Below are 18,976 nucleotides of genomic sequence, written 5' to 3' on the forward strand. Positions count from 1 at the left end.
TCCTACCTTGACCTCAAAATAAAATCCCACATTAACTAATGATCCAAAAAGGCTGACTTGATTTACTGAATAAGTCAAAATATCTAATCCACATGACAAAAAAAAAATCCAAATTACAGAACTCGTCATTAGATAACAAAACAAACTAAAGGTTGATATGCTGATCATTTAAGATGCAATGAAATATTAAATTAAAAGAAAATGAATCTAATGTTTCTGTTATGCAGAAGTGAAACTAGAATTAAAACATAATTTTAACTTTCAGACTTGCATCAAAGTGTTGTATTTGTTCTGTCCTTGGTCAAAGGAGTGAAAACCCTTCTTGACTGGGGATGGAGGAAGGTAATGAGGTTGAAAAAAGGAGAGAAGGGGATAGAGAGAAATAGAATGGAACTTTTTGGATTATTTGGACTACTGTTGTTTTTATCTCATTTCAGTGTAATGGCAATGTAATTGCCAACCTTCTTCAGGTGTATCTTTGAACTCGTGAATCTTCCTATCAAAGTCTGTCAAACTCTGGAATCTGTGTAGAATTTTGAATGGAATCTTTTATTTAATCCACATTATTTAATGCTCTCGTTCTGTCAGCCACGACTGCATAGAAATCCTAAGTAATTCACAATTGCATTTTGAATGTCACCCGCACTGAGGATTGAACCTTCAACCTCAGTAGTCCGAATAATACAAATTATTATTCCTCATCTCGTAAATTCAGAAACTTCTACAAGGGATTTTGAGATAGACCTTCAAACTAGATATATTTCCAAACTACATTAATCTGTGTACTTAGATGACTGTGTTTCCATTTGAACAAACGGGTTACAATAATATTATATGAGGTCTACATTTGCACCATGAAAAAAAAGGCACAGAAAAAAAAGACACAAAAAGGTAGTCACAAAATAACATTTGCACCATGAAAAAAAGGCACAGAGGAAAAAAAAGACACAAAAAGTTAGTCACAAAATAAAAAAGTTGCAGAATAAAATATTACAGAAAGTCATAGGATAAAAAGGTTACAGAAAAGATATTTGACAAAAAATTTAGAGTTTTTGATCTCACCGTTTTAAAAAGTGAGAGACTTCAACACTTAACCTATTAAAACAAAGATGCAGAAACGGTGATACTGTGGTGGTTTAATCGCAAAGGGATTCCCATTAATGTTGAAAAGCAAAATGGTTTACCCTCTTTCTTTCTCCAGTAGTTTTGATATACTCTCTTCGTCACTTCCTAAAGCAAGTAAGTTTTAACACCAATATGTGAACTTAAGGTATTTACAACCAATGAAAGTTGTTCCAAACTCCAAAAAGTAACAAGTTTGTCTGAAAATAGTAAGCCGATGCAAACTTAGAAACTCCTATAAAACAAACAGCCAAAAGCAATACACTGAGAATTCACAAGCACTTTGAACAGGACTCCAGAATATCTACTCAATACCTGCCACACACACACACACACATATATACCAGCCTTTGGCCGAAGAAGGTGAAAAGGACTCAATGACTCGTATAGAATCTTTCTCCATCTTGTGCACACATTCCTACACACTAGCAAGAGTTAGGTGAACAGAAAAGAATTACTACCCACTCATACACACTAACAGAAACAAGGCAAACTTTGTTATTCTCAATTCTTCATTTACAAAACTCTGCTACCTGGTAACCCCTCTATTCTCTCAGTGTTTCATTTCCATTTCATTATGCATCCCTGTATATACCATTCATTTTATTCTTTCACTAAAACATAGGATTTATACCACCAATTTATATTAAATGTTGGTACAGTCCTTGGCAAAAACTCAAGAAATTATCGTTATCCAAAATGGCCTCTATCAAGGCCAGGGGCCACTCCATAATACATTGCTGTTAATAATATTCTTCTATAAGTTCATTTGAATTGAACCATTAATTAGGTTGTTAACTCCCATCTCCAATTATTTTTAGTTAATAAACCGGAGTTCAATGCTTGACAAATGTAAAATTTCTTTAATTGTGTGTAATTGAATGAAAGTAGATGAGCAAAGATTAACAAAAGTGACATTTGTTTCATTTATTTAAAGAATATTTAGTTGCCAATTGTTTGTACATCTATTTGGGAATTATTTAAATTGTAACGATGACTAAATTAAATAAGAAATTTTAAATATTTTCTTTTTTACTCTTTTTCACCCCAAACAAGGCATATTACCACTTGAAAATGAGGAGTTATTGGTCAGGATTGTGTTTACAGGGGACAATGTGAGGTGTTGCAACCCAAGATGTCTGTTCACAGTACATTTAAACTTCTCTATGTTAGTACAGTCAGCGAAGCAAGAAAGAGGAAGGGGGTTTTAAAATCTTGCAGTTTGTGGGAAGAAACTCTTAGAATAGAAGGCTTTCTGGCATCTAGAGGCCTCAACAATGAAAGGGTGGAATTTTGTTGCTTGTCGGATTAGTCGGAAGTATATATGAGTTCATTAGAGCGCATTCCTTTAGAGTACTTGTAAAACAGACACAGGGATGTGACATTGCGACGATCGGACAGAGGTTGCAGCTTGGCTGATAATGTGAAACCTATTAGATTTGAGACCCTTTTTTGAACTTTATTTAAAAGAGATTAATTGTAGATGACCTGCCTACATATGGCAACAATACTCCATGTAAGGGCGAATGGTTGCTTTATAGAGATATAGGATATTCTCAGATGCAAGTACTTTTCTATTCTATTTATTCTAAGGGCTATTTAACTTACAATTATTCTTACAATAAAAAGCAAAGCAAATATTGTTTCAAAAATCAATTGTTACGATATTAAATATATAGATAAAGAAACATTCATTTTCGTTATTTAAAGCATATTTAACTGACAATGGTAGCTATTTTTACAGGAAAAGAACAACAAATTTTTTTCTTAATATTATAAACTCTGATGGACATTAGGTGCTTGTTAAGATAGTCAGCAAATCAATTTTTTAAATGTATCGTTTTAAGCAAAAAACAATATTACATACATAATTGTCATGTCAAAAATAGTAATATATCCAAAAATTATGAAAATTCATCAAGTAGAACAATTGCTGTTGTGTTTTCAGTAAAAAAAAGTTTATCCTTATAGGCAACAAATATTATGTGCCCTGAACAAGTAATCTAAAATATTCGTTCCGAGTTATGTCCCCTGTGTGTAGACCTTTCGTTGTCTACTTTATGGTGTCTAAGAAAAATGCAATTTTACCCAATCTTCCATAAAAATTACTTTTAACTGTAAATAACTTTCTACTAGATGAATTTTCGTAATTTTTGGATATATTACTATTTTCGACATGACAATTAAGTACATAATACTGTTTTTGCTTAAAACAACATAATTTTTAAAAAATCAATCTATCAATTAACAAGCACATTATTTCAAGGAAAATATTATTAACAGTAAATTATACTGATATATGAAAAAAGCAAACGTGGAATTTCCATGGATCCCAGTCGTATAAATAATAATTCTTTGGATTGTTCGGATTACTGTTCTCATCTTGAGTGATACTCTCAACGTTTTGGATAATGTAATCTCTGACCTTCCTCAGTCACAACATGCTGAACTCTGCATTGAACATTTCATTTAATACATGGTGATAGCTTGTTCTTGTTCCGTCAGCATGACCTTAAGTAATTCTTACAAATTGTATTCTTCGGATCACTCATAATGAGGTAGATTGTCACTTAGTACTTTATCTGTTGTGCCACAAGACCTTTTTTTTTTTTTTTAACTACATATCAAAGCCCGAAGGTCATTCAGGTATAAGGGTTAATGAATGTAATGTGGTTGTGTAGTAATCGTTAATGGTGTAAGTTGGGTACAATTTGATTATTTAAGGGAACGGTTCAACAAGAACTTGTTTACATTAGACTTGGAGGCTACTATACTGTAGTTTTCCGGGAAGCAGGCCAAAGAAGCTGTGTTTGTGGAATCTGCGTTTAGATTTGGGCACAGATAGATAGTGGGAGAAACTGTTGATAGTGGTTGGAGTTAGTTGAGTGGGGTTTTTATTTTGTGATAGTTTGGCAAGGAGGAAACATAGATTGGTGTTCGGACGAGCACATGCCATGAAAATAATGATAGAGCAGAGACAGGCTCGCAACGTCTCTTCTGTGAGAAAGAGGCTGCAGGGAAGAAAAAAGGGCATCACTTACTAGGTTTCGAAGCCGGTTTTGAACTTTATCAAGAAAGAATAGGACACACCAAGCAGTCCCTGCCCAGATATGGCAACAGTACTCTATTTTAGGACATACTTGGCTCTTATATATTAGATAGAGGACTGCATCAGCAGTGAGATCTTGACAACAGATTTGATATGCATGTTCCATTTCAGTGGTGATCAGTTCTAAATGACAATTTTCTGGGAAGGTGAATCTTAGAGATGATACTAAGAATAAACTTATTTAGATTTCTTCTCGGTCATGGCTAACGGAACGAGAGCAAGTTATCCTCATAGACTAAATAACGACTTTGCTCAAAATTCCATACAAATTTCAGAGTTTGACAAGATTTACTTGAAGAAGGTCAGGGGTTACATCAGCTGAAACATTGTGAGAATAACATTCAAGATGAAAACAATAATCCAAATTATCAATCCTCATCTCAAAAATTTCGAAAGATAGCAATTCTTTATTTGCTTTTCGTCATTGTTTTTCCAGAAAAGATGTTTCTCGAACCGGTTATCAGCAGCAAATTGTGTCTGATTATCACCAACGTAAAGAAGAAGCTGCACGAAACAAGGCAAAAGCTGAAGCAGAATTTTTAGGGGTCAGTCTTTTTTCTTTTCTTTTTTTTTTAATTTAATTTGTTTCATATCATTTGATTACATCATAGACAACCTTTGACCCATGATTTACATGTGACCTTTTGACTTTCTATAAAACACATTTGATTTCATTTCCCCACAATATCTTTTCATTTAAATTTTGAGATCAAGTTTATTTTTCCAAAGTTATGTTAGCAGTTGAAATGTATAGATTTAGCACAACAGGTTTGACATCATCCAAAGCAAATGTTTTTTTCAGGCAGAAACATGATAATGTATGTTTTCAAATTGACTTGTAGCCAGAAAAAATATATTCCTATTAAAATATCTGGATCTCTTAGGGTTTAAAAAACCAAGCAGGAGAGAGGAAACATGAGGAACAGGTTTCAGTCGACCACAGTTTGACCTTGACCTATTCACATGGTATCTATAAACAAACAAAAAAAAACACTTCATTTTTTTTCTTTGTTTTTAAATGAAAAAAAATAGCACCGTATATTTTAATAATTATAAAACTCTGTGGACCATCCGCGCATCCTTGCTTGCTTGCATCTTTTATATATGTGTGTGTGTGTGTGTGCATATCAGACGAGTGATGATAGGATTAGATAAACGTGATGTGGACAAGTCTAATCCATGATAGGAGCAGAAGAACAGCAACAGAATATACTTGTTAATGAACGAGGTCTTCTCAAAATTCAAAAAGAAAAGCACTGGATAAAACATTACAAAAAAAAAACGGATAAGTGATTAATTAGATGTTGAAATGAATTAATAAATAAATGGAATAAAAAAAAAAACTCTTGTCAAAAATGTGACATCTATCTATAAATATAAAAGTGAAAATGTATGTATGTTTGTATGTGTGTTCGCTTTTTCTGTATGTCTACAAAAGGCTTTTTTCAGAGAAGTGGTCGCTCGCTTCACAACTTTTTAAAACTTTTTATATCACATATAAATAGTAATATCTCAGAGTTAACAACGAAGCTCGCCTGTCTATTTAATTTGCTCGATTTCGAGAAGATAAATATTCAACATTTGTCGCTCGCCGCATGTGGGTTAGTCTTTTTCCTATAACATCTTGGGAAAATAAAAATCCCGCAGTCAAACTTGACCTCATTAACTCATTAAAACGGGCACCTGCCAAATCCAAGTAATTAAATAAATTCAAACGTGATCCGTTAGCATCTCGCAAAAACAGTCATCTCATGACGAGATCAGTTCTATGCATGCGTCAGATGACGTCATGACCTGATTTAGATTAAATAGTTGAAGAACTGACTAAATTTCATGTACATCGTGTTAGCTCAGTTGGTTAGAGCGTTGGGTCATTATCTAAACGTTTTGGGTTCAAATCGTGGTGTGAGATGTCTTCTTTTTTTTTTCAATTTTTTAAATTTAAATATTGAGCCAGTGTTATTTAAGCCATTTTTCACATAATGTTCGTTTTTCTGTTTTTTTTTTTTTTTTTACTTTGCTTATTCTTAGGTTTTCATTAACACCCCCACCCCCGACCAACCACACACACCCAAAAACACCTGGGTACCCACCGATTTTTTAAATTTTAATATCGAAACAGGCTTATTTAAACCATTTTTCACATTTTTATTTTGGGGGGGGTAGTTTTAACGTTCGTTTTTCTGTTTTCTTTTTTTACTTCGCTTATTCTTAGGTTTTCATTAACAACCACACACACCTCCAAACACTCGGGCAACGCCAGGTACCCCCCCCCCGCTAGTGTATAGATAAAATAAAAGAAGAAAAGATTTTTAAAAAAAAACAAAAAAAAACTATATCTATTATTATACTAAAACTCTGTCACCATATCAAATTTTAACATTATAACGTTATTTCTAGCAAACTTTTCAAACTTAACAACTAAGGCTGGAACACTGTTTTGGTTGCGAAGTCATATTTTTTTAACATTTGAAATCACTTCTATATATTCAATATAATAATCAATAGAAAATTGGCTCTAAAATAATAAATATGAAATCTGCATAAATTAAAATATTTAAGCATATTGTATGACCGGGCAACACCGGACAGCTTTTTAGTTAAAAAAATAAATATTAGCGGCAAAAATAAAAAAAACAAAACAAATAAATCATTTTTTATGTTGGTTTGCAGACGTTACATGCATGTGTGAAGGTCAAGGTCAAACGGGTGTCGGCTGAAAGCTGTTCCTCTTGTTTCTTCTTTCAGCTGGGGTCTTCAAACCTTAATTGATCCAAATATCTAATACAAAGTTTTCTTGTCAGATTTTTAAAGTTATACCTAAGTAGCATTTAAACTGACAAATCAAACTTACTTTTTGACTAGTCAATTTTAATCTGTTAATGTACTACAGTGTTATATGTAATGGAATAACAAATCTAGTTACAATTTATTTTAAAAGTACTTGGAACTGCTAGAAACTTGCTAATATGAGACATTTTTAAATAAAAATCAGCAAATAAGTTCAGAAAGTAATTTATATATGTATATATAATCTTGCAATAAAAGGTGTGTGTATATATATATATATATATATATATATATATATATATTGTGTATTTAGGCAGCATGTTTTAATTCAGATAAGTATTGTTGAATAGCATAGAGTTTTTGCTTGATCTATCTGTTTTTTCTTTTGGATGGACAAAGACGACTATGGAACTTTCTTGCACAGATTCAACCGAGAAATAAGAATAACGATTTAAAAAATTGCAAAAAAAAGCTCATTAAACAAGAACACTCCATGCTATTCAACAATACTTATCTGAATATATATATATTTCTGTAGAAAGGTATTTTCTTATTATATATCAATCCTTATTTAAGAATCTCAATGTAATTACAGAGCAATATAGAGAATAAATGACAAAGTTATATTCCAAAATTCATGATGTTGACCATCTTATAATTTATTCCTTAATTCAGTTGACTTATACAATTCTTCTTCGTCAATAATTGTATAAGTCAACTGAATTAAGGAATAAATTATAAGATGGTCAACATCATGAATTTTGGAATATAACTTTTTGTCATGTATTCTCTCTCTTTCTCTCTCTCTCTCTCTCTCTCTCTCTCTCTCTCTCTATATATATATATATATATATATATATATATATATATATATATATGAGAGAGAGAGAGTCATTACCAAAAGTTTAAGATCACCTTTAGTTTTAAAATAAAATGGATAAAACTTAATTCAAAACTCCATATAAACTAATTTATTCTCGATGAATTCTTGTTTTCACACAAAATTCATATTTGATTGTCCTTTTAAAGTAAAAATTCAGTATTTTTTACCACTTCCTGCAGCAGCCGTGGCATACTGTGCACAAGATTCCTGCAATAATCCAGAGAAATTTCTTTCACTCACACTTCTTTAATCACTTTCATAAGGTCCTTAGCACTTTATGGCTTTTTCTCTGCAACTTTATCCTTCAATTCGATCCACGGATTCTTGATAGAATTGAGTTCCAGGCTATTGCCTGGCCAATCTGGAACCTTGATTTGGTTCTTAACCAGAAAAGTTGTGGCAACTTTCGATTGGTGACATGGAGCACTGTCTTACATGAAGATGATGCAGTTATGCATTTCCATACGTATTTTTAGCTTATCGCCAGCAATTCAACGTATGTTTATGGTTGTTCTGGATAGCAAAAAGTAAAGCCTAGCAACACCATTTTTAGAAATTGCAGCCTAAATCATCTGATTTGGTAGGTGCTTCGTCATAGAAATTTTGTATTTCTCGTATCGCACTCTAGATGAACATGTCGTTTCCTACAAATTGTTGCAGTGTGGATTTATTAGAGAACATGACTTTGCCCCACCGTGCTGGCATCCATTGCTGAAGTTGCTTGGCAAAGGCTAATCATTTAGTCTTCATTACATGTGTTAGGCGATTCTTGCAGGTTTGTAGGATTTTAGGCTAAATTTCCATGAAAGACATCTGGAAACAGTCATACAGCTCACAGTAGCACCTTCTTTCCACCAAAACAGCCCGAACTTTGTTAATAGAACTCGGTGGCAATCTCGTAACCATCCTTTTCATCAGATGGTCAGCTCTGACGGAGTTTTTTCTTGGTCTGCAGGAGCCACATTGCTTGAATTTCTTGATTGATTGATGCACAATGGTCTTACTGACCTTCAATTTAGCACAAATTTTATGTTACGATAATTCTTCACTATATGAAGTTATGATTTGGCTTTTTTTCGATTCATCTTCACAGTTTTAGAAATTCAAAAACATTAGTTCAAAACCACTTCAAATGTCAACTGTGTTGGAAAAAGAGGTCTAATGAGCTACCAGATCTAAAACAATAAAAAAATAAGTATGATGTAATCTCAAAAATACAATGATGTAATATGATGCAAACTGAGAAATCTTATTATTTTCATGGGTGATCTTAAACTTTTGATAGTGACTATACATATATATATATACTAGCAAGGACACCCGATGTTGCCTAGGATTGAATGATGATGAACAAATATTTCACACTCCTATATTTTTGTCATCAAAATTCATGAAATTGCCCAGGAGGAAGCTTCACATGCCTCCATGCAGTCACTTAGTCCAAAATATGTGTTATTCTACATTGCACTATAGAGAACCTACTGTTTCTTTTATAAAATTATTTCCAGTTAACGAAAAAAAAAAACATTAAGAAATTTATGTGTGGGTTTGAACCTACAGACCACCTCATGCAAAAAAAAAATAAACCTGCTATCAACTTACCTACAGTAGAATTTTCATGGCCCATTGTTCTATCATTGTTGCTAAGCAACGACATTGGAAAAAATGGCTTTACTGATGATAGATAAATTAAAATAACGGTATCAATTATCAATAATTATCGGGGGTATTAAGAGAAAACTTAACTAATATCACTCTCCGATTTATACACTAAAGTTCTGTAAATTTTAAAGAAAATCTGTTCAGCCGTTTCATTAAGGAGCAAACTCACTCGCACACAGATAAAGTTGAATGCATTCTAAGTTTTAATTCAATAAAAAAAACAGTCCTGCTATTCATGTGTAAATTTAAAGAACAGTAAACATCAATTTATTATTGTCATTAATGCAAGTGGAATGTGATGGTGATCAAGTGGTTAACCACACAAACTGACGACCTGGGTGTCCCAAGTTCGACTCCAGTTCGTTCCACAAAAATCGTTTTCACTTAGAATGTTGGCAACCTTCATGTGGTTCCTCCCATAATCCCTGATGTTTTTTAGAAGAAATTCTGACTAGAAAAATACTGGAGGAACCAATGCTAACAACAGAATCTTCGGCTTCACACGATATGATAACGCTAGTTATAAAATAAAAATCTGACACTTCTATATTTCAAAATAAAAATTGAATTTCAAGTGAAACAAATAGTAACTACGTAATTGTCAGGTCTCAAATCGTAACATATCCAAAAATTATGAAAAACAATAAGGCAAAAAAATAATTAATAAAAAATTTTCAATAAAGTTTATATGGGGAATAAATTTTGTCCAACATTTTGAATTACGTTTATCATGTGACGTAACAACAGAACTTAATTATCTCCCCCATTAACTTATCTCTTTTTTATGATAGTAAGCGTAATATAGTGTTTTGCTTCCTTTCACAAATTTCTTTTTTCATTAATGATTATTTTTCTACTTTATCATTTTTCTGAATTTTTGGATATGTTACCATTTGAGACCTGACAATTACATAGGCACCATTTATTTCACTTAATATTTTTTTTTTTTTTTTTTTTTGTATGGTATAGAAGTGCTAGAATTCTTTATTTGAAAAATCCAGCAGCTGTAAAACGACAAATGGCTTGAATGAATACTGGAGAAATTTGTGCGTCTATAATTTGAATATTAGAAATGCCAATCAAAATCATTCTTTAAACATTTAAACCTTTTTTTGTTTTATACACTTTTCACTGATACATTTTCTTGTTTAATTCATTTTTGTTTTCTGAAACAAAGTAAATCTACTTAAAACAATGAATTTCGTTTATTTACATTTTTATATATTTTGATTATTTTATGTGATTAAGCAATAATTAACTCTAGTGATCTCTTATTAAAACTAATTTAAGTGTTCTAATTAATCATATATTGATATTTATAACACACAAGCAAATATTGAATTTTTATATATATAAGATTACCAGCTGAATAAAGTTGTAATATTTTGAACAATTCATGAACTAAATAGGTTGAAGAGATCATCTAATTTATTTGGTATTAAATTCCTTCATTTTTGTTTGAAATATAATTTCTTTCCAACAGGTGGCAGCACAACAGATTCCTAAAGGACGTAAGTATAAATAAAACTTTTAAAAATACTATTGGCACTTTAGAAATATTGTTTCGATTTAAGATATTATTAGAACTTTAATCAAACCAAAAACAATATTTTTCTTTTTCTTTAAAATAAATTATATACCTTCAAGAAATGCAGGAGTAAGCTTTCATCATATAAGGTCCTTTTTTTTTTTTTTTTTTTTTTTTTTTTTTTAGATCATTTTTCCTTCCATCTGAGATATAAAGATATAAAAATCCGTACTGGTGCATAATGTGAACCAGATGTATCTCAGTGTTTGCTCGGCTTTAGCCGGAACATGACATCAACAGCCAGATTATGCCAAGCGTCACCAATAAAATTATAACAACACTATCTTTAAAAAAAATAGCAAAATGAATAAATGTAAAATCTAGAAGGCAAAAACAAAAATACGATCTATTGTAGTTTGGTGTTTTATTAATTTTTTTTTTTTTTAATGATAACTGTCAGGAAAAGGTTAAAAGAAGCAAAAATAATTGGGGGTGGGGGTCAAATAATTTTAAGGAAATTTTTTTTTTTAAATTTCAAAGAAATTTTTGTTTTAATATATTTTGCCATTTTTTTTTTTTGTTGTAAAGTTTTTTTCTTGAGGAAAATTGGAAACAATTTTTTTTTCCCAAGTATTTTTTTAAGTATTTTTTGTAAAAAAATATTTGTTTGTGCGTTTTTTTAAAATTGGAAGAGAAGGTTTTAAAAATTCATTATGTTGGTACTGTCCATGATTTCTATGTAACAACTGATGTTTTTTTTTTCTTTTCCTCTTCCAATATTTATCCAAAAGTTGTCTGCTGGAAGTCTCATCAAGATGTTGGCCGCAGATTGTCTGATGGTCCAACTGTCTTTTCTTGTGCCACACTTAGCTTACATGATATGGTTAATGAAATAATATTAGCAGTTTTGAGATATTGTTTTGAATTGGAGATATTAGAAATTTAATCAAGCCAAAAACAATTTATGTGTGGGTTTAAACCTACAGACCACCTCATGCAAAAAAAAAAATAAAACCTGCTATCAACTTACCTGCAGTAGAATTTTCATGGCCCATTGTTTTATCATTGTTAAGTGACGACATGGAAAAAATGTCTTTACTGATGATAAATTAAAATAATGGTATTGATTATCAATAATTATCGGGGGTATTCAGAGAAAACTTTACTAAGATCACTCTCCGATTTATACACTAAAGTTCTGTAAATTTTAAAGAAAATCTGTTCAGCTGTTTCGTTAAGGAGCAAACTCACATGCACACAGATAAAGTTGAATGCATTCTAAGTTTTATTTGATAAAAAAAAATAGTCCTGCTATTCATGTGTAAATTTAAATCATGGTAACCATCAATTTATTATTGTCATTAATGCAAGTGGAATGTGATGGTGTTCAAGAGTGGTAGCTCTAGATATATCTAAGGCTTTTGACGGGGTATGGCACGAAGGTCTTCTCAGGAAAATCAGATCATATGGTATCACTGGCAGAATACATGACATAATTAAATCCTTCTTAGATAAGAGAAAAATCCAGGTTGTCATCGATGGTCGTACATCCAAACAATATGATATAAATGCGGGAGTGCCTCAGGGATCTATCTTTGGACCTCTATTATTTCTAATATTCATAAATGACCTCCCTGACAAAATTGCCTGTGAGATGGGTATATATGCTGATATCACTCTCTATAACCGACATGACAGGAAAACAAATGAACAGATATCTAGAGAAATGGCAAAAACACTAGAGGATGACCTCCGATCTGTAGTGGAATGGGGACAAAAATGGATGGTCACATTCAATGCTGCTAAGACTAAACTTGTTTCCTTCAATAACTACAAGAAACCTTCTCTACCACCAATAGCAATGGCCAAAGACTCTTTATCTGAAAGCACATCCTTTAAACCCCTCGGCCTAACGTTAACAGGAAACATGAGTTGGAAAAATTACATTGAGAGCATTGCCAGAAACACTGCGAAAAAGGAATTCTCCCTACCGTGCTAGAAAGCTACTAACGCCCAAAAGTATCCTGTACCTCTGTTATGGAGAGGCAAGGTGCAAATGGGCTCAGATCCGGCCAACAAAAATGTAACCCGGGAATTGGATGACCTGGTCCTATGACGCAAGTCGTTTTATGGGTCAGGCCGTTGTATGGAGCAAGGTTCGAATGAACTTAAATCCTGGCCGACAAAAATGAAACCCGGAAATGAGATGACGTAATTCATTCGTAGGTAAGAACAAAAGCAAACGCCAGGCTGGTCAAAATATGGATCAATGATGTCAATTGGTTTATGGGTTACCAGGTCGAGGAAGTCCATAAAAGTGAGATGGTAAACAAAAACAAAACAGAGAAAGAGACAGACAGCGAGGAACTGCCGGTCACGTTAGCAACCCGCACCTCTCCCACCATTGCCTCCAGCGCCGCATGGTGTATATATGAATGTTTACTAAATAAACCAAGTCTGTTTTATAACAAAGTGTCTCGTTATTCATTGATAAATGAAATCAGCTGTCATTCCAATCACTAGACGATTTACAACAAACATATATGTATAAATGTCAAACACACTATCTCTCGGTCTATCTATCGAGATATTCAAAAATCTCTTAGTTGAATTACAGGCTTGGTGCTCCTATAGAAGTGTGTACCCTGTCTCTAGATATCTCACTAAGGCTCTCCTAAAATGAACAACAACAACAATACAGAATATACGTCATCTTAATACCACCAGTATATAACACCTCTATAAGGTCAGCATTTGCCCATGTATGGAGTATTGTTGTCATATTTGGGCTGGTGCATCTGCTAATAGTCTCTCACTCCTAGACAGGGTTCAAAAGAGAGTCACCAACCTAATAGGTCCTGAACTGTCATCTAAGCTTCAGCCTCTGTCCCATCAACGTAATGTAGCAGCATCCCTCTGCCTGTTCTACAAGTATTTCAATGGTGAATGCTCTGACGAACTGCAAACACTTGTGCACCCTCAACGTAAGTACCCCCGACAATTTATTTTTCTATATAGACACCACCATTCTCAATACACTTTTATCAGGAATTTAATGGCGCATCTCTGATTCTAACACACGTCCATAACAAGGGTTGCTGTCTTAGAGTTTCACACTATCAATATCTGCAACATAGAAATGAAGCTTTCAGGTCATGAATGCAAAAGTTCAGTCGTCATAACAATGCAATTTTTAAACTCCTCTGATCCATTCAGGTGGAATAAAAAACAGGAGGCATTACTTTTGGAACATCCCTCAAAAAGCCAAAATGATATAAATTTATGATATACAGTTTTTTTCTTTAAAATAAATTAGTTATTTACCTTAAAGAAATAAATGAGAAAACTTTCAACTATTATAAAGCCCTTTTCAAATGTTTTTTTTTTAATTTTTTATTTTTTTCATTAATCATTTTTCCATCAGAAATATAAAAATCTCTCAAAGATGAAAGTCCATCTTGGTGGGTTTTTTTGTTTGTTTGTTTGCTTGTCTTTTTTTTTTTTAAATGTAAGAGAGGTCAAATAATTAGACAACAATAAATGTTAGATAGATTCGGACCTAGAAAACAGTGATTTTTTCCCCCCTTTTGTCAGGAACATCAGTCCTGGAATGTAAGGACTAAAGAATAAAATAAAGGAAGCAAGAGTTATGAGACTTCTGAAAGTAAACTCAAGATTCACTTTCTTTCCTTGATCACTGATTGTCAGATGATCTGAATGTCTTTTCTGGTGTCATACCTGGCTTATGTGACATTGTTAATTAAATGATATTGGCACTTTTGAGACATCGTTTGGAATTTGAAATTTTATTGGAAATTTAAGAAAGCAAAACATGATTTAAAAAACAGATGAAAGTGTTACTTACTACTACATTATATATATATATATATATATATATATATATATATATATATATCCATTCATATGAAATCTTTTTATCATTTTTCTTTTACCTCCTATTCCCCTTACCTCACCCTTTTTTTTAACCAAGTAAGATCTGTGACTTACTTGTAGTTTCATTAAATACTTTTATATGCAAAATCCGATCCTGCATTTTGCTAATTCCTGCCCTCTGATGAGAAGGAGAGTATTTCTTCGAAACTCCGCGGATTAAGGACTATCCACTTATCTTGTGCTTCCTTTTTTAAAATTAAATATGTTTTTAACTCTTTTTCAAGATGTCTTTTAACATGTTTTATTAATCATTTGTTCATATATATAAATAAATATATATATAAATATATATATATATAAATATATGTATATATAATGTAGTAGTAAGTAACACTTTGATCTGTTTTTTAATTCATTTTTTACTTCTAATAGTTTCCTTTTTTTTTTACAATTTGTATATACAAAGGATAGAGTATATAAATTTGTTGGCAGTTTCTCCTGCAAGTGTAGGTTCAGAAAGTTATATTGGTATTTTTTAAAGCATTTCAAAATCCGAATTGAAATCGACAAAAGTTCAGAAACTTGCTTAAACTAATGATATTCTATAATCACTAATAAGTTCTTTTTTTTATATATATATTTTATATGAAGAAAAAAGAAATGCCTTTATGTGTGGATTGGAGCCAAAAGACAGGAAACAGGAAAAGGTAAGAATAATATAATGTCTGAAAAGTAAAGAATATGTTGACACTACTTTTGTACAAAATGAATCAATTCTTTTCTTTCTGGTCTGAATTCTTACTACAATATCGACCGGAGAAAAAGTAGGCTCACCTAAAATCCAAAGGTTAAATGACATTAGTTTTCCTAGTATCTTATAATGTGGTTGTGAAAGGTATGAACCCATAATTTCTATGCAGTTACAGCTAAAAATAACAACTTGCATTCAATTAATTGTATTCACTGAATCATTCATGAATTTTGTTGTTTTATATTAAATAGCAGCGCTACCCAGCTTTGTCTGAGACTATAAAAAAAACTAGATAGAAGAAGTTAGTGTATTCAACAATTTTTCTCTTCCTCCCTCTCTCTCTCTTTCTCTTTTTCCCTATTCCCTATTTTTCTGTTCTTCTCCTCAATCCTCTCTTTCACCTCCACTCAAACCATTCTTCTGTTTTATTTTAATGTGTTAAAAAAAATAATGCAATTGATTTACTATAGCTATCCCTTTTAAATATAAATATTATGGAGATTTTGGAGTTAGTCGTGATTAGTTAATGTAGGCCTTCTCTCTGTCGGCAGAAGGAATTTATTAAATCATTGGACTTGCTTGCTCAGGGATATAATTTTATCGTTCCCATACCCCCTCTATCTTATTTGTACATACACGTTATATAATTGTGTGTGTATATATATATATATATATATATATATTATTTTACATGAATTCCCAATCATTTTTTTTTTAACTTGTATATCCCTGAGTATTTCCTCTTTCATGATAATTTAATTCGTTTTTATATTTCTGTGTTATACCAATGATTAACTACTGATGAGTTTGTTGGCAAAAGGGGCCCCTAGGGTTTTCTGTGTATTCTTTTTCAAGCACTAAATATTATTTTCTAGATTTTAGATATTACTAACTGTATATACCCAGCGTTGCCCAGTCAGAACATATTGCTGGGTGATTAATCGCATACTAATTAATTTTTAATTTTCTACCTTATCGTTTTTCATAATTTTTGGATATGTTCATTACTGCGGCATGACAATTAAGTAGATATTATTGGTTTTATATGAAATTCAATGTTTCGATTTTCATGATTTTAACAAGGAAGTGCCAAATAGTCTTCACATTCTTAGATTAAATATGTTTTCCATATATAAAGATTGTAGATTAAATATGTTTTCGATATATAGAGATTGTAGATTAAATATGTTTTCGATATATAGAGATTGTAGATTAAATATGTTTTCGATATATAAAGATTGTAGATTAAATATGTTTTCCATATATAGAGATTGTAGAATGTTGCTGAATGCCTTGTATACAAACTGAATAAAAGTGTAATTTTGGTGACAATTATAGGCATGATTGGGTCGATGATTGTGTCTAGTTAAATTGAGACAGATCTGTGCTCTCCTCCTACCTCCTCCCCAAAAATGGCTCTGTGCCAAAAGTTGTACATAACTTGATTACTTTTATTAGCGAGTGGATAGTGTTTATCAGGATTTCAACATGTATGACTAATTAATGTAATTAAATATTTTGACACAAATATATAGCATAAACTTTAAATTATGTTTTTATTGCGGCTATATGAGTACAGTTGTATGTATTTATTAATATGTGCCAATTTTAACAGAAGACCACATTCATGAAGTTTCTGCAAAACTATGATATGAAAGGCTGCTACAGAAAAGGATGGGCTCTCTAATTCCTACTAGAAAATAACTCGTACCTGACAGTATCCTGTAACTCCACAAAGCAACCATTCACCCATGCATGGAGTATTGTTGCCACATCTGGGTTGGTGCATCTACCACTAGTCTTTCACTTTTAGTTAGGGTCCAAAAATGAGTCTCTAACCTAATAGGTTCGGCACTATCAACCAAGCTCCAACCCCTGTCCCATCATCACAATGTTGCATCCCTGCACCTCTTTTACAAATATATATAGAATGTGCTCTGACGAACATAATATAGCATTTGTGCTCCCCCTCGATGTAAATATCCCCAACTAACTCGACAAGCAGCAAAATCCTACCCCTTCACTGTTGAAGTCCCTAGATGTCAGAAAGTTTTCTACTCTGATAGTTTCTTCCCTCAGATTGTTAAACTTTGGAATTCACTCCCAGTTTCCTGCTTTGCTGACTGTACTGGCATACAGAAATTTAAATGTAATGTGAACATTTTGTTACTCGACCTTCTGTATAGTGTCCCTGTAGATATGGTCCCAAGTAGGAGCCCCTTACATTTAAGTGGCATTGTGTCTTGTTTGTAGTGAATATAGAGTAAAAAAAAAATAATGAAACGGTTTAGGTATGGGTACATTACTGCCCCCATACACGTCTATGGGAGTCCCAGACCCCACATTCTTTTTAAAGCAATATCGAAGAAATTTAAATTTAAAGAAATGTCGAAGCATTTCTCCTAACAAACACCCCGGATATCTTAGCACTAAGTGAGACTAACCTACACTTCTCCATCCCCTCTAACTACTTTAACATGCCTGGATATCTCCCACTCTGCCGTAAGGATTTTGACAAACATATGCACGGGCTTGGAGTATATATTCTGAACACCCTCCTCTTGACTAGAGAAACTAAACTAGAATCGGACGATCAAGCCTTTGTGTGGTTTAGACTTAACATGCAACATAACATTAGCTACTTTTATTTTCTCTACCGCTCTCCCTTGACCCAGAACTGTAACCTAATAAACAAAGTCTCTGACAGCATAGATACAGCACTTTCCCTCGACACTAGCGCACAAGTTTGGTGACTTCAATGTCCACCACAGCAACTGGCTTGGATTTTCTACTCACACAGATGCAGCTGGTATGACTACATATAACTTCTCTATATCTCATTCCCTATCACAGATGGTTACGTTACCAACCCGTTTCCCAGACCAGCAAGAACAACACGCATCACTTCTAGATCTGTTTCTAACCACGGTTCCCAATGACTGTGTAACTAATGCCCACAGCCCACTTGGGAACGCCGATCATGCAGTGGTAATAGTTGAAATAGCCCTAAACTGAAGAGCCACTGCTCAAAACGACGAGATATTATAAAAAGGCTGACTGGGAAGCCATCAGGGATCTCATCAGGGACGCCCCATGGCAAAATATCTTTTCACTTCCTGCTGAACAGTGCACAAATGAGACCACTGAATGGTTCAAAACAGCAATTGAAGCACATGTTCCCACATGGAAATTTTATAGCAAGCCCCACTCTCCCCAAAAGGTTTACTTCTACTTGTG

At 32.7% G+C, this 18,976-nt stretch overlaps 1 protein-coding gene across 7 annotated transcripts in view; it reads left to right on the forward strand.

The window, feature by feature from the left end:
• Positions 1 to 18,976, forward strand: part of LOC145243496 (uncharacterized) — a 202,738-nt gene that overhangs the window by 116,392 nt on the left and 67,370 nt on the right. For all 7 annotated transcript variants that reach the window (XR_013862891.1, XR_013862890.1, XM_080106450.1 and 4 more), the window contains 3 exons: positions 4,668 to 4,776; positions 11,050 to 11,077; positions 15,640 to 15,695. Coding sequence is in view for 5 of the 7 variants with exons in the window: in XM_080106450.1 (XP_079962576.1) it covers positions 4,668 to 4,776; positions 11,050 to 11,077; positions 15,640 to 15,695 (193 nt within the window). In the remaining 2 variants the exon portion in view is untranslated. The remainder of the gene's footprint in view (positions 1 to 4,667; positions 4,777 to 11,049; positions 11,078 to 15,639; positions 15,696 to 18,976) is intronic.

This window comes from Euprymna scolopes, chromosome 22 (assembly GCF_053919585.1).
Source record: "Euprymna scolopes isolate OS-2025 chromosome 22, ASM5391958v1, whole genome shotgun sequence".
In the NCBI taxonomy this organism is placed as follows: domain Eukaryota; kingdom Metazoa; phylum Mollusca; class Cephalopoda; order Sepiida; family Sepiolidae; genus Euprymna; species Euprymna scolopes.